Source organism: Anguilla rostrata, chromosome 6 (assembly GCF_018555375.3).
Source record: "Anguilla rostrata isolate EN2019 chromosome 6, ASM1855537v3, whole genome shotgun sequence".
Classification (NCBI taxonomy): Eukaryota; Metazoa; Chordata; class Actinopteri; order Anguilliformes; family Anguillidae; genus Anguilla; species Anguilla rostrata.
In genome coordinates this window covers 9,786,588-9,814,082 of record NC_057938.1, presented here as the reverse complement: position 1 = coordinate 9,814,082, position 27,495 = coordinate 9,786,588, and the positions used below count along the sequence as shown (strand labels likewise).

The following is a 27,495-nucleotide window of genomic DNA, read 5'->3' as shown; positions in this document are numbered from 1 at the left end:
GGGTTGGTTTTGGATTCGAAGTCCAAATTTGAGTATCCATGCTCAAGATCATCCCACTAATATCAAAACGCGTTTATGAGCTTTGATAACATTAAAGCGCGCCTGTCTTTTGCCAGTAGCTTTATGTGTAAAATTCTAACACATCGCTTGTAATCAATAAGATACGCGTTTATATAAATTGATATCAAACGCATAAAACACGTCCTGGACGGCCAACCATAGAAACTTTTTTTTTGTTACTGACGAAGTGAGAATAATGTGCGAGTGTGTCCCAAATGGAAACTGCTTCGGCCCCTCGCATAAACGTCATACGATATACATCAGGGAAGGCTCACCCCAATGGGGGAGGGTGGAGGCGGGGGCGGACGGAAGGGAGCGTTTTCATTTGGATTGGGACGCAGCCATTGCCACACAGTATTACAAAGCATTACGAGTACACCAGTGGAGTTTGCAACTTTATTTTTATTGACTTTTGTACAAAAGGAGGTTTGATAATGCATAGGCGGCTCTGAATTGACCGCATATTCATCAGGCTAAAAACAAATTAAAACAAAAATAAAGAACAAGAGAAAAGCAATTGAGGAAAATAACATTTTCAACTGTAAAATCATTACTGTCAAACACGCTAATCAGCTTTGCTAGCATAGCATTAATGGAAACAGTGCATCACCACATTCTGTGTCAGTACCAGGTCTCCGTATTGGTAAAATGCAAAATCGGGGGGGGGGGGGGGGGGGGGGGGTAAAATGATATGTGGGAAATAATCTGGGAGTCTCCTTGTTGAAAATGCTGATGTGCTGTATGGTAGTATTTTATGGTTTATATCACTGTTCGACCTATTTTTACCTTCCCTAGTGAGAGCATGGCATGAGGAAACAAGTGATTTCAGTCAGGCAACGCTGGGACCACCTCAGAGACTACCTCCTAGGCTTACGCAGCAACAGTGTCCAGGGTGGAGTCTGAACTGCGCTGTGTGTTGGTACATTACCAGAAAGTTTAACACTGCGCTGTGCGTTGGTACATTACCAGCAAGTTTAACACTAGAAGTATCAATACTAGTCCTCTGCACTAATCTGGTTGGGGAACTGGGCAATTACAAGGTTTCAGGGTTAGCCCCCCAAGTGGGTACCAGCAATTGAAACTTTGTGTAAAACACATAACCTAAACTGCTGTGAAGATGCATTCATGGATAATGTGTGAAAATGTATACTGAAAAACGAGGGTTAATAAATAATGTAGTGTCTATAACTACGGAGTCACTAAGTGACATGACTTTAATAACTGGGCCAATGACTTCACATGAATTCCACCAGAACAATAACAATTGTATGCTGGAAAAGATGTTCACAATCCTGCCAGATCCTTTACTGTGCATGTGCAGACAACACTGGATAACGGAACATGAGCATTCTGTGTCTTGTGACACAGAAACATTATTTAAACGTTTATAATAAAAAAACAGCAGAGAATATTAAGTGAATTCTAACCAGGTTCATGAATCTATTCAGTGAACAATTCCAGAATGATGCCTTTTGTGAAAATGCACCCAATATGATTGTTGCAAACATGCAGTAAGTGAGGAGTTGATGAATCAAGAATGTAGAGAAGAGATTTAGTCCTGGATTTCAGGGGCCTGGTCCTCTTATACAGAGGAAGCACTTACAGCTCCTACCACAGTAAGACCTTTGAACAAGCTCACTGGATGTCTGATGACCACGGCTGATAGACGCCACTCGCTGCACCCCAAATTTAAGTGCTTAGACCCCAGTTGATATAGCCATCAAAATAAAATAATTACCAGTACCTTGCCTGATTAAAACAATTCAGAATTAAAATATTTTGACCTCCATTATATTAAAGTTAGTTCTGGAACTTGGGTGGGGTGGGGGGTTCTACAGCTGGAATTCTGGAATTAGTGAACTCCAGTCTCAGGTCCCAGGGAGGGTCAAGGAAAAGGCCGACCCCAAGGTCACATGACACACAAGCCAGGAGGCGTGGCCCAGAATAAGCACGAAAGGCTGACGCAAACACACAATGAAACAATGCCCTGCCGAACAGGTCTCAGACTGGTGTCGTATCCTCCTAAACACTCTTATCTGCCATGCTGCTGGACCTTTAAGGCGTTACTCCACCTTCGTCTGATCGTTTGCCATTTTCACTGTGGTGTCGACGTCCACGGGTGTAATCACAAGGCTTCGCACACTGGCGTGTCTGTTCAATGGCAGGAGGGGTGGGGGTGGGGGGGGACAACACCAACACACACTGCACTGGGAGCTGGGGGTGTTTCCATGGAGATGGGTATGAAGGTAAACAAACTGAAGGGGAGATGAAACACTGAATTTTCACAGGATGCCATTAAAAAAAAATAGAGAAAATAAATAAAAATATGAAGGACCACAATGTTCAGCACCTGGTATGGATTTGAGGTGCATGTTGCTAAATCAATAACAAAAAAAGAAGAAAAAAAACAATGCATTACAGTCTCACACCATTTTGCACCAGTTTCAGATACATCTTTGAAAACAAAAAATACTTAGTAACTGCAAACTACTGCATAATAATGTATGGACCTAAGCAATAAACACTGGATATTGTATATGTATACATATATATTACACATATATACACACATATAAGAATATCCTTCACTAGTCTGTACACTCAACTGTACAATATCTTCAATGGATATCCAATGGATTTGCCAAGACGTAGTCTTGCTTATAACACTTTTCTTAATAATACATAACAGATAAAATAAAACGTTTATCACAAGCCAAGGGGCCACAAAAGTGCATAAGGAGTCACTCTGAAGCCACGGTGTGGGTGGAGTTGTTGGGGGCCGCCCACAGCCCCTCCCATTCTGACGGGTCTCACATTTCCATTTTAACAGCACGCCTATTGTTATTCCTAGAAGCTTAAACAAAAAATATATAGTTCTTTTTAGCGTAATAATCATTTACATTTTTTGTACTGTATGTTTTCATTTCACAAAAAGGTTGATATGCAGCCATTACTGAAATTCTCACGTCTGTCACACTGGTATCTGTTCAAGTACTGTAGTGCAGAAAGGCAAGTTCTCCTGTCAGATCTCTGGCCACAGATGCAGTGGAAATTCAGTTTTGAGGCACCTCCGGTCCACCAGAGGGCGATATACCATACCTCCAGGAAAACAAGACATCTAATGGACATCTCTTTTTTTCCAAATTTTGGGAACAAAAAGGGATCAGTAGTTATTTAAAACGTGCTGTAAATTAACACGGTGGAGTACAAGGGGAATGCTCTATGCCTGTTTTCTCATGCCCATCCACCTGATGCAACATATACCAATCTGACAATGAGCTGCATACCAACTTTAGTCAAAAAAGTGCCTCAAAGGTCTTAATGAGAGAATTTTCATACACAAGTTTCAAGTAGCGATGTTCTTGCACACAGCAGATACATTTCAGAAAACCTGTTAACAATGTTTTATAATGAGGCATCGCCATGCAGGACACTACCCTCAGTCCTTCAGACAAAAAAATGGCCATATTAATGTGCCAAGACATTAGGGAAGCTCCCAACCAGATAAACCGCAAAACAAGCAAAACTAAACTCCTCAAAAGGCAAGAGCAAATCCACAATCTCCATGGCTGAACCACGTGTAGCATGTAGTAACTGACCAAAGATCAACCGCAAACCTAGTTGACCGGTCTCATTGTGCTCTGACCCTCCGTAAAAGGCACTGAGCACTGGAAGTAGTGGGGAATGCTTGGACTTAAAATGACTGTTTTTCCTGAATCAGTGCATGTGAGAGCTTCCTTTCCTCTGTCTTACGTCATAAATATCCTTGGTTTCAGGATTTCAAATGGGAGGGACATAACATAAATTTCTAGAAAAATGTCACCCCGTGCCTTTCCCATAGACCCCAAATCTAAAACTACCAACTGCCTCATACACACATCACAGACTCCATACCAAAACTACACTTCAATATGGTCCAAAAGGTTTGCCCACAGAAAGGCAGAACATGAAATGCCTCTATTAAATTTGAAAGGGGGTTATTACAGAAACCACTTTGCATATATAATGCCGGAAATCTGTAACATATTGGTTCATTACTTGGGTTACCATGAACGAAACTCCTTTTTCAAGCATTCCCCTCTCTGATATTCTTTTCAAACTCATCCTAAAGCAGCTTTTTTTCTTTTTTTAGGAGAGAAGGACAGAAGGCAGGGAGACAGGAAGATAGACAGAGTTGAAGGAGGAGGGGGGAGAGAAAGACGGGGGAGAGAGAGAGAGAGAGGGAAAGGGAGACAGGTCTTGGTTTTAATGTGTCAACTGTACGCAAAATGTACACTTTTGGCCATATTTTTTTTTACCCCCCGTTTTGACTTCCTGTTTAATGGAGTCCACAATTGCAAGCCTGTCCACCCCACCCCACAAAAATATTTTCTGTCTCTATGCAACCATTTCTGTGGCGCATCAGGTTGTGTGGGGGTAGGGTGGTCTCCCTGGTCCTCTGTTACTTTTGGTCTCTGATGGGATGTCCTGGGCGGGTCCCTCTCTCTCTGGGCAGGGGAGGGTAGGGCTAGCCATTCAGCAGGTAGACGACCAGCTCGTAGGTGGACATCATGATTGCCGTGTTGGGGATCTGCCGCACCAGGTGAGTGGTCAGACCGCGGTACAGGGCACGGTAGCCCTCCTCCTTGATAACCATAGATAGTGTCTGGAAGAAAGACCGGTACTTGGTCCCCTCCTCTCTTAGCCTTGTGCGTATGACTTCTGCGAGCGTGAAAGTAAAAGAGAGAAGGAAATGAGACAATTGTGCTTCGCGACATTCGCTAGAAATCATTATTTCAGCTGATCAAGCACACACTGTGGTCAAATTAATTCCTTGATTGCAGACCAGTGTACATGTCAAGACTCTAAATTAAGTCCGACTTAACTGGATTTTGTAGTGCAAATTAAACCTACAAGATTAGACTCGTGTTTCACTTCTAAATTTGGACTCATCAGGGCCAGCCAAGGCTACAATCACTGAGGTCCACATTTTTAAGTCCTAGTGCAGATTTCAGTTCAAGTAGAGTTGAACCTTAAGCCCCAATGCTGCAACAGTGCTCCCCTGCGGCATCCCCCTGCTGACAGACCCCCAGACTCACCGTGCGGGTAGGCGATGGAGGTGGCGCACGTCTTGGACGTGGCCGCGGCCAGCATTAGACCCACAAAGTCCGAAGCGTCCTTCACTGACTCCTCCTCCTCGTCCATGGCGGCCATGTTGGCCGCGGCCTTGGTCTCCATCAGTTTTCGCTTGATGCTTTCGTAGATGACGAAATGAATGACAGTCTCTGAGATGCCGGCATAAGAGGCCGACATGCCCCTGTAGAACCCCCGGAGCCCGTCGGACTGGTACACGCGCCGGATGCACTCGAACGCATTCATGCGCCTCTCCCCCCGGTTCCTGGAAAAAAAGAAACAGTTTAAAAATAATAAAAACACAGCATTTCCCAGCGCTGGTAGCCAGAGCCCTGAACTAGAATTTAACAAGAGGAGCAGAGCACCTGAAACATTAGTTTAATGAAATATAGACCGTTCCAAAGGTCTGGAAAATTTAGAGTATGTCCACAGACACTGATGGCACCACCCATGGTTAAAGGCATACTATGCAGGATTTATTTCCTTGAGTCACCCCTGTGTTCACGATCAAAAAAGTCTCCACCTCTGCTCTCAACCCAGCCTAGCTATGTCAGTAGCTTTATAGCATCGTATTGACTGTTGGAATCACGTCTGTTTCAATATAGCAATAGCTGCATTCATACCAGTCAGGCAGTCACAAGTATGCTTGAATGCTCATCTTTCTGACATATCAGATACCAAAATCTCCCACTTCACTGCTATATGCAGCAAAGTTACAGGTTAGCTAGCTTTAGCTTAGTGGTGATGGAATGGACCTACATTAGCAACTGCTAGCACAGCACCAGCAGGTTTCAGCCTGCTCCAGCCTGCTTGGAAGCAAGGCAAAATGTACCATAAGCACGCAAATTCACAAACACATCAATTCATTATTACTTTGATTTTTTTATCTATTATATTTTTGTTGCACCTTTACATAGTCTAGCTTTGTGCATGTATTGTGTATTTATGCCTTTAAATTCCAACTCCCAAATTCCCTCTCAAATTTTTGAATTGCAAGTTTTCCGGAAAAAAGCTGGATAAGGCATGTCTCACTGGACTGAAACGCCTTGAGGTCTGCCTTGATGAGATGGTGTGCTTGTTTTTTTACAGCCTTGTAGAAAAGAAAACACAGCAGACACTGAAATGTTTGGATTCAGAGGAAGACACTAAGCACTGTACAGAACAGAAGCACTATGGTGAAACACGACTCTTTTTACCTGGCATCCAGCTGCAGCCGTGTCTTTATCAACCAGATGGGATTCGTGGCTGTGATAGCAGTAAACCCTGGAAGATGAAAAGGAAGGGCTCAGACAGGAAGTGACTTCATTTAAAAGATTTGGCACACCTACACATATAAACAAGCTAACACTACTTGCTAACATTATGTTCCAATGTCTAAAAATGTATTTCGATAATCTCTGTTGGCTTCCTTAAGCTGTGTTTATGACCAATTTAATCAGAACACATTCATACGATAGCCTCCGTTATTACAGGTATGTAGGAATCCAGCGAACAACAACAAACGTGACACTGTAGGCATTGTATCGTTATACTTCCCGTCACAATATCATTCAGTATGTATTAAGTAATCAGATAATGGCTTTTTCTCTTCTTTTTTCTAAAGGGACATTTAACCACAATAAAAACCACAGCCACAAACACAGCTTAAAATTCAGACTTCAGCATATTCCTTTAAAATACCACTGGAATTACCAACATAAAAAATCCCTTAAACATTAATATAACAAACACATACTGAGGGAACAGTGTCTTTTTTAGATAGGGTTGAGGCACTGCAGCCTAAACCAATCAGAGAAAAACTCCCAGGGGTTGACAGCACAGTCCATTACTACAGTGTAAAATATGATGAGGTCACATGATCACAGTGGTGTTTACAAATAATGCGCATTTACAAACTCCCACTGCACTTTTCTTTGGACCGTTTTATCTGGTTCAAATGGAAGGGGATACAAAACTAGTACAGCTGTCATTCAAGGACTGGATATTTTTACAAAATGGTCACCACTGAATAATAGCAACTGCAAATATTTGTCCCATTTGCCCATTTTCCTGGGCACTGTAAACTGAAAAATAAACAAATATGTGGAAATGTTGGCAGAATGTTCACATACAGTGCAGTCTCCAAGTATCTGGACAGTTACACAATTTTTGTTGTTTTGGCTCTGTACTCCAGCACATTGGATTTGAAATGAAACAATGAATATGAAGACAAAGTGCAGTATATACCACAAGGATAATTACTCAATGGAATAAGTCTTTTTACTGTTATTTACATCCATAGCAGGTGAACCAGGAATTGAAGCACTTTCCTATACATAGTCCCCCCATTTTAGAAGACCAGAACTAATTTGGTAATTGGCTGCTCAGCTGTTTCTTGGCCAGATGTGTCATTGCATCATTAGTTCATGCACAAGAAAGCTACCAAAAGGTCTAGAGTTGGATTGCGGTTGTGTTGCGGTTGTCTCTTAACATGAGGATCAAATAAGTGTCAATGCTAGTAAAGTAGGCCACCTTGAGACAGAAAAATCAGAATAGATTGATCTGAGACATCGCAAAAACATTTGGTGTATAAAAATGAACCATTTTGTACATTTTTAAGACGAAAAAACACACTTGTTGAGCTCAGCAATAGCAAACAATCTGGTAGACTACGAAAGACCACTGCAGTGGATGAACAAAGAATACTTTCAGTTGTGGAGAAAAAAATAAAAAAATTTCAACTGTCAAATAAATCAGGAACACTGTCCAGGATGTAGGCATAGATGTGTCAAAGGCTTAAATAAAGAGACTGCACCAGCATAACCGCAGAGGATTCACCACAAGATGCGAACCACTAGTAAAGCCTCAAGAATGGTCAGGTAAATTTGCTAAAAAAGGACATTAAAAACTGTACAGTTCTGGAAAAAAAATCATATGGACAGATGAGATGAGTATTAACCTCTACCAAAGTGATGGAAAGAGGAAAGTGTAGAGAAAGAAAGGAACTGCTGATGATCCAAAGCTGATGATCCAAAGCTGATGATCCAAAGCATACCACCTCATCTATGAAACATGGTGGAAGTAGTGGGCATGTATGGCTGTCACTGGAACCGGCTTGTCTTCATTGATGATGCCAGCAGTAGGACTAATTCTGAAGTGTGCAGAAACATCTTATCTGCTCAGATCCAACCAAGTGCCTCAAAATCCATTGGACAGCAGCTCACTTTGCAGCAGGACAATGACCCCAAACGCACTACGAAAGCAACCAGGGAGTTTTTCAGGGCCAAAAAGTGGAATTTCCTCAACTGGCCAAGTCAACGAGTCAATCTGAATCCAACTGAACATGTGTTTGACTTGCAGGAAGACAAGACTCAACCAAAAATCCCCTGACACAAACAGAAACTAAAGGTGGCTTCAGTACAGGCCTGGCAGAGCATCACCAGGCAAGATACCCAACGTGTGGTGATGTCTATGGGTCACAGACTTCAGGCAGTCATTGAATGGAAAGGATTTGCAAAATGATGTTACTTTGTCCAATTACTTTTGGTCCCCTAAAATGGTGGACTATGTATAAAAAGGGCTGTAAATCCTACATGGATCACTGGATATTGATATAATTACCCTTAAATTAAAGCTGACACTTTAAAATCATATTCTTTGTTTCATTTCAAATCAAATCTGCACAGAGCCAAAAAAAAACAAATACTTATAAACTGCACTGTATATGAAGTACATGCACATGAAATCAATATCTGTGAGACTCCGCGTTGAGGGAGGCTTCAGTCTTAAAGATATTAAGAGTTTATTTATTTTCTCATCACATGTGCCTACAACAGCTAATATCAAATGGGCATATATAAGATTGCCAAACAAAAGTAAACAAAATGAAGGAGGGAAAAAAAGACCACTTAAAATGAACGCATAACCTCTACTGGGCGCAAACTAGCTAAACGTGTAACGGGAATGCTCTAACAGCGAATCAGAGACATCTACCTATGGCATGAGTCTACACAGAGGACTACAGTGCAAAGGACAGGCGCGGAAAAAGAGAAGATGGCACGCCTGCGTGAGGAAGATGATGGTGTGTGAAGGATGGATCGTACGAGAGAGGGAGAGAGAGAGCGAGTGTACGCGGAGAGTACTCACTCACAGCTACTCCTTACCGCTGCAGCTAGAGACCTGCAGGTGTGGAGACTGAGATGGAAGGATCTCTCACGCACTCAATCACGCAGGTGAGAGCTACAGTAGAGTACAGGCCTAAAATAGACACAGGCTTTTCTGTACCACAGATACAAGGGTCACCCCCTGACCCTCAGCCCCCTCCCCGCTCTCCACCCTCCCCACCCACATCACCCCACAAAACCAATTATTTTTACAACTTTATTATTTTATTTTATTTTTTTTGGAGGTGGGTGGGTGACGAGCGTGACCTTTGCCCTTTATGCTCTATCAAAAAACAAAACAATAAAGTAAAAAAAAAAAAAACGTTTTGTCTCCACAAATTTGTAAAACTGTAAACAGAATGAAAAGCCAAGTCGTTCGGGCTGAATACCTGCCTTACGAAACATAGCCGCTGTTGTCATTGGCCCAACAGCGTAACGGGGGAGGGGAGAGAGGAACATGTCTTCATACAGAGGTATAAATTATCAAGGTAAAAGAATGCTAAAGCAGTGCAGGAGGAGAAAAAAAAAAACTGTGTAAATGCTAACCTTGTCACCGCAGTCAACGGTGAACCTGAAAGCTGGTTCACACATACTGACATGAAAGCAAAAAAACGAGTAACTTGCATGTATTTGTTTGTGCGCCCCTGTGACCTTTCACACACATACTGTAGTTATTCCTGGAACACATGATACTTGTACCCTCTCTCTCTTGAAGCAATCCCTCCCTCCTAACTCTCATTTAGAAAAGAGCCCGTTTCGATGTCAGAGCCGCAAGCGTTTCTACGTCGTGCTTTAAAAGCCTTGGTTTGGCCTCGCTAAGATTTCCGCTTTTCAGAAGGAAAGTTGGCCGCGGCTTGTTGCAAGTTGTTGCACAGAGTGCACTGCACTTCAGTAGGCCTCCAGCCAAGAGTGAGTACCCCGCTTTCAATTAAGAGCCTGGGCGTGTACTCATGCTCAGAGAGAGGGAGAGACAGGCAGAAACATTCAGAGAGGTACTGCTCACCCTAGACCGATTAAACAGTACAACCGTTTTATTAGTACATTACTTCGTTACTTAACTATACCTTTTTCTATGTACATGCTATGGTAACATAAATATCAGTCATGCTGAATTGGCCTGAGAGAGAGAGAGACGGAGGTGCAAGGAGAGGGAAAGAAAAAAAGAAAAGCTTTAAATGTCCGTTTCACTGATTGGTCAGTAAATAGTTCATGCAGTACTTTGATCTCCTTCTTCCAGCTGAATTGTGAATTGGAGCATGCGAGTAGTTAATCATAAAGAAGGTTTGAGAAGAGAATGGTGTGCGTACTGAGGAGGGCTCCTAGCGCATTAATTTGTTGCTTTTCCTGGATTAAAATAATTCCTCAAAGTGTATGCGACTTATCTAGAACTCCCAAGAATATTTTATAACCATTTTACAACTATAGGGCAGCAGTGTAGCATGTTTATGGAACTAGGGTGTAACTCCAAGGTTGTACAGTAGGTTCAATTCTAAGGTGTACCTTTGAGCAAGGTACTGAATTGCTTGTATATATCCAGCTGCATAAAAAGATTGCAAGTAGTCTGTGAAACCAGTGGTTTCCAGGGACCCACTGTGTATGCTAGTTTTTCTTGCAACCAATTTCTTGATCTATTGAAAATGTGTTCTACTATATCATAGTTTGCTAAAAACTTAATCTAACACAAGGCAAGCTTGGATTGTTGCCGTGTATTTTTTCTTTGAACTTCTCATTTCCCACAAAGTTTAGTTTCAGTGACCAGGAGTCCACTCTTATCAGTTCCAACCAACCAACTGATTTGACCTGCCTGTCTATAATCCAATAAATGAAAAATATATCCCCTTTCTACATTTATCATGTCTAAAATGTAAATGTATGATAGACAGATATAGAAATACCTTTAAACAGACATGTAGGGATATAGAATGAAACATAATGTGTAGATGTTGCACTATATACACGTGTCCGATTTGCAAAGCAAAACAAGCAGCAAATGAAAGTCTGAACCAATACAAATTTTGAAAATGACAAGGTTAGCATTTGCCATTGCAGATTTTTAAAGTAAATAAATTAAGTAAATAAATAAAATCGTGTGTATAATTGTTTACCTTTACCAGGGCGACAGGCTGGTTGGGGCCAGCGTCAAAACTGCGCAATCACAAGAGGTTAGGGGACAGAGAGCTGCGAGCCAGCGGCCTCGTCAGTCACAATCATGACGACATAATCATCATCATCATCATCCTCACTATACTGGGAGAAGAAATGTGAGCCACCCCAAATTGCCCACCCGGCGTGGACCCCCCCCCCGCCCCGCCCCGCCCATGTCCTCTAGCAGCAGGCGTGAGGACCTTTAGCATTAGCGGCTACAGGCTTGAACAAATACAGTACAAGCAGCATGAGAGGTAAGACTGCCCAGCGGGTTCAATTTTGTCAAACAGGCTACAACCCCCCCCCCTCCCCCAACCTAACCAACCTGGCCCCCCCCAAAAGAGGAAAGCACAACCAAAACTCTTAGGAACTTATTTTCCTAGTTCTGCTTTCTGGTTTTGCTTTAATTTAGTATTTTCATTAATTCCTTTTTTGCCGAATGTGTTTAAAACTACTGCCTAGCTGCTCAGTACTATATTCGGACAAAGAGCTAGCAGGTTAAGGCAGCAAATCTTCGACACACATGCCGACTCTAAGTTCCCACCTTTTTGGGTTTAATTATTATTACTTCGTTTTTCTATTTCGGACCGTAATACAACCCTCACTACAGAGGCAACTCTGAGACGTGTGTTCTGAACTTCATATGGAGTTCTTTGTCTTTTCATTCACTACTATGTAACAAAGCATAATAAATGGTTGTGGATATTAAGAAGAGCAATGTACAGCCACCTGTTCAGGGGAACATTTAGGAAGCAAACCACAGGGTGTGGGTTAGGTGGTTTGAGTGGGTCAGATCCTGAAAGTTTACGGTTGTGCTCTCTGACAAAATGGCTGTCGCTGCTGTAGACACTGTCCATGCTGAGAGCCAGGAAGTGCTCCAAACTGAACACAAAACAACAATCAAAACCTAAATAATCCATGACACCCCCACCCCTCCCCCCACACGTGGAAATCAGAAAACTATGGGCCAAAATAAATGTTTTCAAAAATATTTTCAAAAAAGCCATTATGTATTTTTTTTTTAATAGTCACACCTTTATATTATCAGGTGCTTTCTGCAGACTAGTTATCACGGTAACCAGAAGACTATCGTGTGTTAAGAAATACTGCACACTTAACCAGTATTCAGAATGTTAATCTGAGATTGAAGTAACTGTTGCATTTAGCTACACACAGTTGCCAATTTCCACCGAGAAAGGATGTTTGATGTTGGTCAAATACAAAAGAATTTTTTTTTTTATCCATTTAAAAACCCGTTCTAACCAAACTGGCAAGCGCCTGTCGAGCAGACGGCGTGTGGGGCGACCCTCACCTGCCAGCCCGGCGGAGACCATGTGCACCTGCGTGGAGTCGGGTTCGAATATGCTGTTCAGCTTTTCTTTAGCAGTGGAGTACGCCGCAAAATATATCGCTCTGTGGACAAGAGGAGGAAAAGCAGGTGAATTGAGACTGAAGCAGAAAAACTCTTTATCAACGCCTTAAATTCCAGTTACAGGGCTATGACAATACAGACGCATAACTTTTACAAATGGAACTGTTACCCTGACTGATGGATGGATGGATGGATCTTTATTATTATTATGTGAATTTTGAACCTTTTCGATTCATTTTTTTTTTTTGCTTGTTCCTTTTTAAGCTGTTCTGTAACCAAAAGAAATTTTATTACCGTTCTTTTAAACGTTAAAACTGTATCTTGGTTCATGAGCAGCGTAGGTTAAGTGCAAAAACAAGAAAGAAAAAATGAAAGAAAAAAAGCGCAAAATAGGCACAATACTACAGCCTTTGGTTGAGTTCATTTTGTGGCATCATAACAGGGCCATCACCCGTTTGCCGATGAACTCATTAGCTTTGTAAATTTGAGTCAGCATTCTAGAGCAGAGAACACTGCATTAAGGGCTGCAAAAGGCCCAGAAAGCTAACAGAATGCTGGGGGAAAGCAGGTCCAGAAAGTCACTCATTTACTGTCCCTTCATTAACTTTGAAGTGCGTTGACGCAGCAGGTAAACATCGAGGAACGGGGATTGGGCTTTTGCTGAGTGCAGGTGAAATTAGGGCCAAAACGCAGGCCTGTTGTTTGAACTGCCGCTGGACGCGACTCCGCTAACTGACATCAGCGCGACCGAGGGCCCATTAGGCCAGCGAGCGGAACGCACAGGTGTCATTCACCTGGGCCGGATCTGCGCTAACACCTGCTCTCTCTCGCACCCGGAGCCACCAGGCGGGAATTAAGCCGCTCGCCATTAGCGCCCATTAATCTCCCCGCTCGGCAATTTGCAGGGCAGGTCCGGCACACATCAAACAATCCGGCCCCGCTAAAAATTTCCACTCGCCCGATTTCTTCTCCCCTTCCCCACCCCCCTCCGGAGTTACATAACTGGCACGCGCGCGCGTGCGCAGCTAATACGCTGACGAATCAAAGCTCCTGAAGTCGGGCACGCGGGCGACAGCGACCGATCCGAGGAAGGGAGACCGGAGCAGGGAATCGTGTCGGCTGGACACGGGTAGTCTGAGACGAGGGATCGGCCGCGCTACGCGTTCGCGGCACGGCGTTCGCCTCCGCGGCCGCGACGCTGCGGAGGATTAAAGCGGACCCCTGGGGGCGCATCAGACCGACGCGCAGAGGGCGCATTTTACATAACAGCTGCGGTGTCACGAGAGATGCGCTCCAGCTGAGAGCTCAGGAAAAGCCCCGCCCACACGCACACTCACCCGCCCACACACACGCGCATACGCCCGCTGCAGCTTACAGCAGGCAGTGAACACGCAGCTACACGCAATGACATCATGCTCATCCAATGCAGCAGCTGACAAGACACATGCAGAAATAAACAGAAGCTCAGTGGCCACTGCAACTATAAAAAAGAGCTATACCCACAGCTGGCCTACATCTAAGCCAATGAGCTACACAAGCGAGGGCCCTAAATCTCAGACACAGAACTGTACTAGTGAGGACCCAACATCTCAGACACAGAACTGTACTAGTGAGGACCCAACACCTCAGACACAGAACTGTACTAGTGAGGACCCTACATTTCAGACACATAACTGTACTAGTGAGGGCCCTAAATCTCAGACACAGAACTGTACTAGTGAGGACCCTACATTTCAGACACATAACTGTACTAGTGAGGACCCTACATTTCAGACACAGAACTGTACTAGTGAGGACCCTACATTTCAGATACAGAACTGTACTAGTGAGGACCCTACATTTCAGACACAGAACTGTACTAGTGAGGACCCTACATTTCAGATACAGTACTGTACTAGTGAGGACCCTACATTTCAGACACAGTACTGTACTAGTGAGGACCCTACATCTCAGACAGGAAAAGTGAACACTCCTGAAATACCTGGAAATTTCTGACTGTAATCAAAACAATAAAATAGAGTGTAGGACAGAGTCCAAGGCTGCTTGTGGAGAACCAGATTGTAAACAAAAGCAAATTTCTCACCCTTCTACCTTGGCATTTCCTCATATTCTTCAATCTGTTTCCTTGACAATCACTTGGCAAGGTTTGAAAAGGATAAACATAGTAAATAAAAAGGTTCGTACCTGGACGGAGCCACACCCACCAGATTAGGGCCCAGCCCTCTGAACAGAGAACGAGGGCCTTCTTTTTCCAGTATTAACCTGTAGAGAGAGAGAGAATGCGGCAGTTAGCTCACTGCACTGAGCTGACCTTTCCGAAGGGTGTTCTGGGTCATTCACGGCCCTCGCCGTCTCGTAAAGGTGTGCAGGTAAAGAAAGCCTCCTTCACGGTGAGCAGGACCGGGCTCTGCTGACCTTCTTTGCAATGCCAGAAAGCACACAAAGTGTGGACAGTTATTTTCCAGAAAAATTACTGATAATTACCACATTGCATCACAATTTTGAGTCATTTCTAGAGCAATAAATGCGAATTAGCCATTTCGCGGTCCGGAGCATGACGTGGCATATTTTGCGTTTCCTGCCACTGCAGAGTTTAAAATCTAGCTGACAGAACCACTTATTAGTAGCATTCACCGTCTCCCTTCCTGAACTGGAAACGCATTCTCTACCCTGGGGCTGCTGGTTTCCTTGAAGCACAAAAATGCAGCGGTAAGAGCCCGAAATACAATAAAACGTGAGCAGCAGCTAAGGTGAATCTGTTGACATAGAATCTGTCGCAATAAATCTGCCACAAACCAGCACTGAAGTAAACCATTAGCCAGCCAACTATAAAAACTGCCACAACTGGGTTCACATCTCACCAACCTTTTAGTGAGCTTCGTCAATGTGCCTCTAAAAACAGCACTTAGTTTTTGTTTTGTTGTTGTTGTTGTTGTTCTAACAGATAGCTGGGTACAGCAACACGATCCTGCCAGTAAAAGGCTCATATGTCAATGCTCTAGACACCTCATTACCTGAATTTTCATCTGGAGCTGGCTGGCCCAGAGACAGCATGTACAATAATGAGCATACAATAAATCCTAAATAATAGGAAAATGGCAACACAATGTCATGTCGCTGAAAATGTAGCTGTCGAGGTGATTTCAGAAAGAAAAAACTAATTTTAGCCTAAGTGCATACTTGCTCAAATCAAGTCTCCATTAATGTTGATGTTTTCCTTAATTATAATGAACTATATTTAGGTTTGTATTATATTCTTCAGTGTTGGTACTAGGTTACTAAATACTAAATACTAATTTTCATTAACCATCAGTACAACAACCCAGACAAATGAATATTTTTTATTCAAATGATAAGCAGTTTCAAAATGGCTACTGAATGCAAAAAAAATCTGTCTATCCCTGTTACGGGATTGACACTTACAGGCCTCCGCAGAGAGTGTCAAAGGAACGCAGCGGAGGGGACGCACCTTCAGAAGAACGATAACCGGGACGCTGCAATAAGCACTAGCGGCTGGAGAGTGGACACCTTACCCCCATTATCTGGGTGGCCAGCGCAGCCGCCAGCTTTCATATCGTCCGCTCAGTGTTTACTTTACCGATGCATGTGAGCATCTCGGCCAAGAGGACAGCATGTCCCATATCCAAGCACGATCAGGGAGCGTGGCTGGAAGTTACAGCCGCAGGCCTTACTGCAAACATGCCTGCACAACCTGGGCTGCACGAGTCCCTGACCCACTTCTGCCTGTCCTAAAAAAGCTCGGGGGCTGGGAATCAGAACCGCTTCGAGCCGGATCAGTTGGGCGAGGCACAGAAAGGGCGGTGGCGAGCAGAGGCGGGGGAGAAATACTTCAGCGTGAAACTGTAAACACGCCAGTCGGGTGGCAGGCTTTCCAAGTATTTCTGCCGTTATTTGCCGGTGGTTCTCAGCTCTCCGCAGTCGGAGCAAACCGCACGGTGAACGTCAACATTGTCGGCTAAATAGAAAGGCTGAGAAGTTGAGCAACCCGACCGGGGGAAAAGTGTTTCCAAGAAGAGCGCAACTGTGGGATGGCAGGCCTCCCGCTACACAGAGCAATGCGCGAGCGCAGAGGGCGAACAGCAGACGCCGCCGTGCAGCAAACGGGCAACGGCCTGATTACTTTCAGCTGCGCCGCGCCCATTACTGGCGCAACCAGGTGAGAGTGAGGCATGTCAGAAGAAAATGACGAGGGGAAAAAAAAAAAAGAAAAAGCTCATGCAGAATGGGGATCAAAAGGAGACCAGGTTTGTGGCCTACTTAAAGTGCTGACTGACTGACCCAGTTACGTTAAGGCCTTCACCTACCCGCCGGGAACTTCGCGAAATGAGCTGTTTGTTTAACTCCACCTTCACTGCAGTAGACTGACACTACTGCAGAGAACAATGCTAGAAAGCGGGCAAGCAAGCTTTGGATCAGATTTCACCACAGCATGTCCTTTTTTGGGGCCTTTTTGACAGACATAGTGGGATAGACATAGAGAATCCTGTCTCTGTATCATCAGTGCAACAGCAATCCTCATAGATAGCCGAGAAAATAGCTTGAGTAAATTATTCTTGTTCGGCCTGCTCTTGGTGCGTCCACCCATACCAACCAAACAAACAATGTTGTGACTGATTTTCAAATATTCAAGACCAATTTTCAGAGAATCCAACACTAACTTCAAGCTCCAATTCAATATATAAGGAATGAGGCCATTTTGGGCAGAATTCAAGGGAACATACCTAGATGCCCCTATTTATTTATTTGTTTATTATAAAATATAATTCCTCCACAACTTTTTAAAGAGTGCAGTCCAACAAGGTTGGCATTAGAAATGTAGACAGCGGCTTATGAAGTGCATTTTAGGGACAGAGTGGTGGGCGTGTAGCATGTAGCACATTATGGGGCGACATAGCTCAGGAGGTAAGAACGATTGTCTGGCAGTCGGAGTGTCCTTGAGCAAGACACCTAACCCCTAACCCCTAACTGCTCTGGTGAATGAGAGGCATCAATTGTAAAGAGCTTTGGATAAAAGCGCTATATAAATGCAGTCCATTTACCATTTATGGACACTGTCCCTGCACACCAAGATCTTACTGTCACCAAAACAACGTACAGTCTTCTTCAGCTCTGATCCTGTAGATGTTGAAAATTCCAAGAGATTTCTGATGTGGCCGACAGGACAGAAACGACTGCAGGCAACAGAACCGGTCAGCAGATTAGTAGCGTTTGTTTCTCTTAGCAACAAGAAAGGGGAAAGAAAAAGAAGAGCAATGGCTAGATGGGGCAGCAGGTCTACCAGGCATCACTTCCTGCCTATGCAAAAAAAATCACCACTACTAGGCCCTAACACAAAGCTTTCCGCAATGTGGTCCGTCAAAGAGATAGGGAATTTCAGTAAAAGAAATCGACACCACAAGTAACTTCCACTGAGTTTTTAAAAAGTGAAGACAAAACAAAAACAAAGGGCACGAGAAAGGAGAAATGAAAGTTAAACCAAAAACTTAGAGGCTGTGCAGAACTCCCTCCTGCTCTCAAAGAGCTGCAGGGGGACAGACTTAACACCCAAGAGCAGGGGAATTCCCAGCCTGCACTGGGAATGTATGCGGAGCACTGATAATTCCCCGAGACGAACTCTTCAACGTGTCAAGGGTTCAGCTTCGCGGCACACAGGGTCAGAAAACAGAGCGGCAGCTATCAGCGTTTTATCTTCCCCACCAGGGACTTCTGCAGTGCAGGAGAGGTTCTGCCATCAGTATAATCACTAAAATATTCCACATCACCCTGTCCCGCTGTGTTTCTTGAACATGCACACACGCTTCTTTGAACATGCACAGCCCACATGATTTCATATGCACTGAAGTCACTGGTGTTTCTGGGAGTCAGTGAGGAATATATCACACTCAGTTTTGATTGTGTGCTTGTGTATAAATATGTATGTATTAGGTATATTAACAGTTAATTGATTAATCAACAGTTAACTGATTAATCGATAATAAGAACGTTGATCAATTAATCATATTGGTTCAATCTGTTAAATTTCAAAAAACCATTTCAATGAATAACCTAACGTTAGATTTTACATTAGAGAGACATTTCCCCGTAGTTAGACAAAAAAAATACCCTCGACTGGTGGAAAATTGACGAGCCACAGTTCGCTAGCGAGTGCCAGCGTTTGCAAAACGTTATTCGCCCATTCTTCAAACATCGGTGCCATCTGAGCACCTCTTCTCAGCTGCTGGTCTCATGTTCAGCAGCCTGCGCACTAGACAGACCCCACAACACAGGCATGCTCATATTCCTAAACAAAAATGTTTCGGTATTAAGTTCACTTTCATTACAGAATACAATTTACGCTATTGAACCGATGTGTTCTTTTGTAAGACCGAACTAGCGCTTGGAAGTGTTGTCAATTTTTTTTATTTACTTGTTAATTACAAAATTAAGCATTAATATGCAGCATTAATAAGCAATATCTTTTGTCACCATTGCAGTAGCACTTCAGCCAGCCTGTAATAAAAGTATCAGTGGTCCCTGCAGATTTAGCAGTCTGTGAATCTGTGTTTGTACAATTTTGTGTCTTGCTGTTATGGCCTTAAACAATGCAAATCCGGTTTTAATAATTTTGAGCATGTCTTATAACCTCTGATATATACAACTTTTTAATTGGTAGGCCTATTGGGAGTCATTCTTTTTGTAGATCATATAGTAGATTTTAAGCTCACCGGTTAATTATTATTAATGGGCGCTGATGACCTATTAAAAGAATTTCTCTACATTTGCATCCCTAGTATGTATATATACACATACACACCCGCTTTACTGAGAAGTACAGTGATAATGGTACTCCCTATTTTATGGCGTACAGTGGTACACAGAACCCAGTACATCCAAGCGTCCAGTGGAGAGTGTCTTCAGCAGACGTGTGGTGGTACAGGGCACTTACTTGAGACAGTGCAGGGGGCCGGGGGACACTCGAGCAACGCTGGCTCCATTGACTGTGCTGAGCTGCACCTCAGAGATGTACAGAGTAACGGAGGACGACTGCAGCCTCGTCTTCACCACCTCCAGCGGGCAGGTTAGAATGGCACCCACTGTGCCCCCACATCTGAAAGAGGGAGAGCGTAAATCCCATGGGCGAGATGCCACACACACACACACACACACACACGCATGGCTGCCATGTCTATGACATGATCCCCAATGTCAAAGTGCAGCTCAATACGGACTCCGTGCTGACAACCAGGATAGTCCGGAACCCAGAGCATTTGGTTCTCTATGCTGCCCTCACAAATTATGTTCTGTCCAAGTTCCTAATAATGGAAAAGGTTTCTCGTGCAGGCCCCCTGCCAGCTGTGGCCTTCTCTGGCCATTCAAATGACAGAGTTCAAAATAAGCCAGTGTGTTTGCCCCTTCTGCCCTTCCCGGAAAAACCTGGCTGCAAAGCTAGAAGCTGGTCTAGGTAAGTGCCTGTACGCAATGAAAGGACCCCTCTTTCTGTATCCCCCACAACTTCAACAATATTGACCTTTGGTTTCTTGAGAATAGAGGGAATTGGAGGACGAGAAAGAGAAGGAGGGACAGAACATTTTAATAAACTCCAAAAACAAACTCCTCCTGTGGAACATATAACCAACAAACTACATCACAGATGTTTGCTTTTACTTGAAATATGAGTAATAACTGTGAGAAAGGGAATTAGAGGATACAGTAAGTACAGGAAAGTGAATGAAAAGATGATGCAATCCTGCAGGCCCTCAGGGCAATTTACAAGCAAGTTTTTAAAATGTCTACAGTCTGAACCACTGTTTGAACTTAGCAGTTAAACTCCATGGGAACAGTGCATGGCAACTGCAAGACTGATAACCAGTGGTCTTCAGGGCAGCATTACCAAGCATTCTCCTGCACTTCAATATCAGGAACACGTGGGGGGGGGGCAAACAGAAATTGTTTTTCCCCTGCGCCTATTCGTCTGTTGCTTTTGCGTCATTATAAAATTAATTGCAGAGGGGGGGGGCAGGCTGGGTTTAAGAACAAGATTTAAGATGGCCCAGTATGTGCGCACAACCTCCTGAGAAGAAGAATGAAACCCCTTAGCCATAACAACGACCGAAGGGGCTGAGAAATCTCACAGAGCCACACCCCTTTTACACACAGAGAAACTTCTCTCCAGTGCCTTCCGGTTTTACAAACTTTTCCCCACTGTGATTTTTAAAACCCAGGTAACTGACGTGCTAACCTCTCCTCTGCGGCGTGCAGTGCACACACGTGCAGGTCTAGTGTTGAAAGCGATGACTTGCAGCTCTCTTTCCGTAGGGTTATTTATACACGGCCGTTTGCAGGGGCGCCCCGCATAACACCAGACGTGACCTTTGTCCTAGATTCAAAATGGCATGTGGGTTCCTGCGCAGCCCAGCAGCGCGTAGACTGCCGACAGAGCGCTCTACCTCCACCCTACCTAACGCTCGGCCTAACGCTATAGGCTCTCTCAACACTTTCCCAAGCTGAGACTATCACGTGAAGGAGTCACCCGTTCCTTTGCACACTCGCACACACTAACTCCCTGTCTTCTGACAACTGCGGTCTCTCAGTCCCTCTCCTCTTACACTTGCACACTCTTCTTGCGCACGCGCAGGCTCCTGTTCGTCTGACACATCCCCTCTTTTTCGCCCCCCTCTGGCCTCCTCCCATGCTGAAAAATGCACTAACTGTTTTGACGTCTCAGTGGCTTAAGACTCACTGCATCGCCTCACAACCCACGAAGCGTTAAATCACCCCAAACCTGCAGGAAAATACAGGATGAGGGAATTCCGGTTTGACAAGTTGATCTCTATTTCACTCTTTTTTTAAATCTATTATGATGCAAAAAATAAATAATTGGCTGAAAATTATAAACTTTTTGCAAATCCATCCTTTCCGACTTTTGAAATGGCCAAAAGAAATGCAACGATTTGCCAAGACTACTCTATATCACAGTGGCGTGCAACCCTATTAACTGAACATATCTGGACATCTGTGAAGATGTTAGGCCTTCAGCTAAAAGGTTTTGGCAAAAAAAAAAAAAAACATGTTGACTTAAACACAGCACATAGTTTTCAAATGTAAACAGGAGAAATGTTGATTGACACGATAAACATTCCCAAAAAAACTAACTTATACAGTTATCAAAAACTTGGAAACAATTCAGGGAGCAAGCTATTACTTTAAAGATTTCTTCATAGTGCTGGATGGTGCAACAAATAAAAGCATATCCTAGTTTACATAGCACACTCAGAAATGCCCTGCAAAAGAAAGGGAGAGAGGACAGAGAGCGAGAGAGATGTTGTTATGTTAACATTTATCTGATACAAATTAAACCAAACGGCAGCTTACTTTGCATCGTCTGCCTAACCAGTCCCTACAACTTGCAGAGTGTGCAGGTCCTAATCTGGATTCACTTAAAAGGGATGTTGCAGTAAAAACATTTCTCAACCGCAAAGTTAACATGACATTTCATTTTATGTGTGTTCCCTTTGAAATTTTCATAATTGGGGGGGGGAGAGGGGGGGAGTTGTTTTCACGGATTATGTGACTGGCACTGGTGTGCTGTCTTCAGAAATGCAAAAAATAAAAATAAAAAATATCGGAAAACAGCGTTCTGAAAATTTTTGGCCATTAGAAGTCCCCTTGAGAAATACAAGTGTGTTTTCCACTGCAGGTTACAACAGGTAACAATTTACTGAGACATGGAAACGCACTCAAAATCCAACATACATAGAGGCAGATATACTTCATCGGGTAATTCTGACATCCTTAGCAACACCCAAAGCTGTAAGGTATTTCACCCGGTTCATATTGACTGCCTATTAAAACTGGCAAAGGCTGAAAATAGAGGCAACCATGTTTGTTGCATAAGAATGTATTACAATCAATTATGTTTTGGCACAAAAAACAGCAAAAGCTTGCCAAAAATGATGCAACTAATACTTAATGAAACAAGCCCTAACAGATACAGCTGGGCTATAAAAATGTAAAACTAATATCACCATCTTAAATAAGGTCACCGTTAATATAACGTTTTTTTGTGGACATCTGCCTAAGGAAATAATCACATGCAAAAACTATGCAGAAAAAGTGTACGATGATGAATGCACGGATAGTTCAGAGACTGTGTGACAGGTAAGGGTAACAGTTTTATGTTGCCTTCCCTGGAAAGGGTTTGTGAGCCTCGGAGAGAAATAAAAAAAGGCCAAGACCGCACCACAACCCGGCGAGCGCTCTCTCGCTCAGACAAAGCGGGACGGTGTGATACTTAGTTGCAGCTAGCGTCAACCTCCGTTGTTCTCTTCTAATTTCATTTTCGTTGCCAAGCATTCTGCTGGCATTTAGTAAGTCCTGCAAAGGTCAGTGACTGACACACTGTGCAGCTGCTATGTCCAACTGAACAATTTCTCTTGCCTCAACAGTGGACACGGATTGAGTTAAGCTCTAATAAGATGTGTATTGTATGCTAATTGATTACGTGTAAGGTAGACTAATGATCATTTTGTGAGAGCAGCCACTGCTACCTTGCAGCTCTGTAGCTTACTGGGGTTACATGACTGGTTGCATAAGCCTAACAATCAGCACTTTGTCAAAGGTTCCCTCATACTTATGGTTTAGCAAATGACTCAAGTCCTGAAAGTAGACCTATTTCTCTTTTTTTTTTTTCCTTTTTTTTTTTTTAAAGTCCTGCTGAAAATGTATTCTTACTCGCTATAGTTATACTTTCTATTCTACCAGCTAATACTTCAAGCTTTATTCGGCACTACTGTGTCTATTTGCTGGAATGTATTCCCCATTACATGTATATTACCATTTAGATTACCTTTCACTACTGACACCAGGCTCGCCAGCAGAGCATGGGCTGCCCCTTTATAAGTGGGGGGGTTTTTTTTCCAACCAGGAAATGTTTTTTTCTTCCCACAAGTGAATTTTTTATTTTTATTTTTATTTTTTTTATATTTAAACTCCCAATTCTCTCTGGAAAGCATCTTTGTGACAGTGTCTGTAAAATCACTGTACAAATCAAATTTAATTAAACAGAGTAATGCCACTCCACATCTTCTTTTCATCTTATCATAACTGCCTGGAATAAGCCATAGATGCATTTAAAAAATCTCCATGCCCTGCACGTCCCAGGCATATTTTGGCTTTTGCACTGGATCTTGCGTTTGGCTGGGAAGTTTTAGGGGGCACAAACTGCAGAGCCCAACACAGCAGCCAGTCAGCATTCCAGCATGAATGGCCCTTCTGAAGAACATGTGCTACTCGCGAGGGCGTAATTCATTTACCACAACGTGCATCGTATGAAATAATCATGCAATTACTGCATGCCAAGATGCCCTTTTTGTAAAATCATTTGTGCAGGTAAAGATTTAAACTATATATGCACCAATGTGTATGTATGTATATTTATATATATATCCTACTACTATAATTGGAGAGCGGTTTGTATGTCTGTGTGTGTGTTTGTGTCCCAACATTTTGGAATCCGGAACTACTGTCACCCGAAACTATTTTCCACCGTACCAACGGGAACAGTTACACCACACACCAGAGATGGAACTGAAAACGCTGGAGAGCAAGTTGTGATGCCAAACGCAAGAGACTGGCGAGAGGTAGCGAATCTCCAGAAAAGTCAGTTAAGAATTCTTAAGTATATTGCTGATTCGCCGTTTGGCGTTAGCATGCTAATAAAGTACCTAGCTAGCTAGCTCAGCATTCGTGTTTCATACTTCTTGCGGTCGGCGCAGTCTACACGGTGCGGACGGCGCACACGGTCTCCGTGAACGTCAGGTCGTTTCATAGTTATTGCGGTCAGAGCGGCACGAAGAACAAAGTGCACGTTCTCTCACCATAGTGATGCCACTCATTGCAACGCAGCCTGTGCGGCCCCCGTCTGACTCCTCACCATGACAGAAATGATGAGCTTCCCTTCACCTTTGTCAGGCGACAGTTCCCTGTCAGGCTGGCTTTCTCAGTTACCATCAACAAAGGTCAGGGACAAAAAAATGAGTGAGTTGGCAAGCCCTAAAGTTTTGTATGGACAGTTTTCCTTTCGGTTTCTTGTTTTACTCTTTAACTTACATGTAATGCAATATATATTTCTATTGTTCACCTCATCTGCACAATCTTGGGGGGGGGCACAAAAAATGTGTAAATATACAATATTATTATTACTGCACTATAATATTACAGTTGTGTGTATGTGTGTGCTTTTTCGGATATGTGCCATGCACTTTTCGTCACATTCCTTCCAAATTCACCATTAATACTGCTTGGAGGTCTGCCCTTTGCACAGGATATTTTTAAGGGGTGGGGCCACAGGGTCAAGGGGAATCAGGGGAGGCTGCGGGTGAAAGCAATAGAGAGGGCTGGGGTACAGGGGCAAAAGTCTCAGGGGTCAGGGGACGGTCAAGGAAAAAGGTTGCAACACCCAAAGGGCGCTTTGTTCTAGTATATATATATATGTGCAGAATTTTTTGAAGCCAAGAATCAATCATGTTAATTAAACTGAAACGTAATTTATATTTATAATTTATATTGTTGCTGCAACAGGATGTAGGCCTTGTGATGCAAAAGCCACTAAACTGCAGTCCCATTCCTTAATTCCCATGAAATCCCTGAAAGAGTCTTATTGGTTGATAAAAATGATTAAGTGCTATGTCTTTTTGTAAAGTCTTACACGTTTCATAATGTAAAGAGACGGGGTACAGACTGAGGAATTGCGTGAACCATAACGTTATGTGTTAGCTATACTTCAGACCTGAATGAGGGCAAGAGCGATGGCACGTTGAACTTCAGTGCACCTTTTTTGTTCCAACTACCTGTTTCCATTTCAATACTAAGAGTTCATGGACACACCTTCATTTGCGGTCGAACAAAATCCAGCGAACTGGGTAATCACGAAGATAATTTCATTCATTACAGTTGGTCTACTGATATCATTCAAGATATGCATGCAAGAGCTCTGACCTGCTTTTGATAATCTCGCAAAGCGATCTAGCTAGTTAGCTAAATCCACTTGGAAGACATCCCCGACACTGGCAACAGAACCGCGGCATAATCTTGGATATACCGAGGCTAGACCAACGAGAGAGGGCCTAGCTAACTTGCCAACTTTACACTGTACTTGCAAAACGAAATAGCTCACGTTCCCAGCTAATTAGACAACGACATACATTATTTTGACTGGTAAGTTAACTCCCTATTACGGCAAATTGTTCACCAAAATCCCCACGAGTTTCCGTGTCTGTGAGGCTAACTATCTGTGCTGCTGTTTGCATCTCCAGTAAGCTAACCCAATAGCTAACCCAATTGGCCGATTTGCTGAATGATAGAGGCTAACCCGGTATGTCGAGATGTAGCTCATTCACGATGTGGTCATTCATTGAACAACCTTCAAATATCTAACGTTAGCTAGTTAACAAACATCTGGTTCGTCGACTAGCTAGTGTTACTTAGCTAGCTATACTAGTAACGTTATATTATTTATCTTCTGCACCAATTTGATGTCGTCTAGGCGGTTATACAGTCTAGCGGCTTAATGTCCCTAACATTAAAATTAACGACACACCTACCGCGATTTTCCTGTAACTTGGCTATGTAAAAGCAAGGATTACCCAAATTACCGTTAGCTAGTTAAATCTGGCACCCACGGGAGCGCTCCTTTGAGAGGTCTAGTTATCATTAGCTTGCAAGTCAACCACATGATGCCCTGTTGTTTGACATTGGAAACGCAGGTCTTAGGCAGCCGGTGTTTGTAGGTAGCTACATATGCTATGCCGTAGTACTTAAGGCTTTCAGAAACACCCAGGCATTTTCAAAATGATATGCATTAATTTAACTAGTTAACGAGCTACCAGATTGTAGAGGTCCACAATATATAGTCCAGCAACCTATATTACACTAACGAATTCGCTAGGTCGCTAGCAGTACGCTCCCACTTATTAGAAAAGGGAACATGGACGTCAGAACTGAACGTAGCCAGAAGCTCGATATCTATTTTTGAACAGGCCCCAGGATAACAGTCAGCTTACACATAATGTTAATTAGCTATATAATTTATTCTGGAAATTATTCAAGTTTCTAGTTTTATGTATGCATTTACACCAGATATGACAATAAATGCGAAATTAATTAACGTTAACCAAATGACATACTCACCCTCCAGCAAACAGATGAACCAGGGTGTCTCTTTGACTCATTCTTTATCATTCTCGGAACCCGCACACAAGGTAGCAGGCTGGTGATGTCGAGATGTTCTTCACTATGTAGCTGGCTAATTGTTAGTTACCTAGTCAGCTGCTTGCGAGGTCAGTAGCAAGCAGTAAGCTTGCTAACGTTAGTTCAAACGTATGTAGGTAGCTAGCTAGCTAGCTACTGTAGCTAACGTTAGCTTGCTAGCTAGCTAGCTACTGTGCCCAATACTCGTCGTGCTACCGAGCAAGCGATCGTTGTTTTTTATTCTTCTCTTTCTGCACCTCGATAAAATCCCCCACTGGCGAACCAAAAAATGTCTAGAGCTTATTCACTCACTTTAAAGCGAATGAACTGTTGTCAATGTTATCAGCTCTTATAACCCAGAACCTTCGGTCCTCTGGCTCGCTTCAACTGACTACGTAGCAGCAGAGACAGGTCAAT

General features: G+C 43.3%; 1 protein-coding gene across 1 annotated transcript; it reads right to left on the bottom strand.

Annotated features, from left to right (window-relative positions):
• Window positions 1-442: 442 nt before the first annotated feature.
• slc25a36a (solute carrier family 25 member 36a) lies at window positions 443-27,495 on the bottom strand. Its single transcript, XM_064338251.1, has 7 exons — window positions 27,019-27,495; window positions 19,778-19,939; window positions 15,016-15,093; window positions 12,772-12,872; window positions 6,369-6,435; window positions 5,139-5,437; window positions 443-4,761 (listed from the first exon to the last, which is right to left on the bottom strand). Exons 1-7 carry the CDS (start codon window positions 27,057-27,059, stop codon window positions 4,568-4,570), a joined length of 942 nt encoding a protein of 313 aa, XP_064194321.1. The 5' UTR covers window positions 27,060-27,495; the 3' UTR covers window positions 443-4,567.

Coding starts and splice junctions, on each gene's coding strand:
- slc25a36a (XM_064338251.1), bottom strand. CDS start 27,059: ATGAGTCAAAGAGACACCCTGGTTCATCTGTTTGCTGGAGG. Junction 6,436..12,771: donor GGTCTCCGCCGGGCTGGCAG/GTGAGGGTCGCC, acceptor TTCATCTTCCAG/GGTTTACTGCTATCACAGCC. Junction 4,762..5,138: donor CTCCATCGCCTACCCGCACG/GTGAGTCTGGGG, acceptor TCACGCTCGCAG/AAGTCATACGCACAAGGCTA.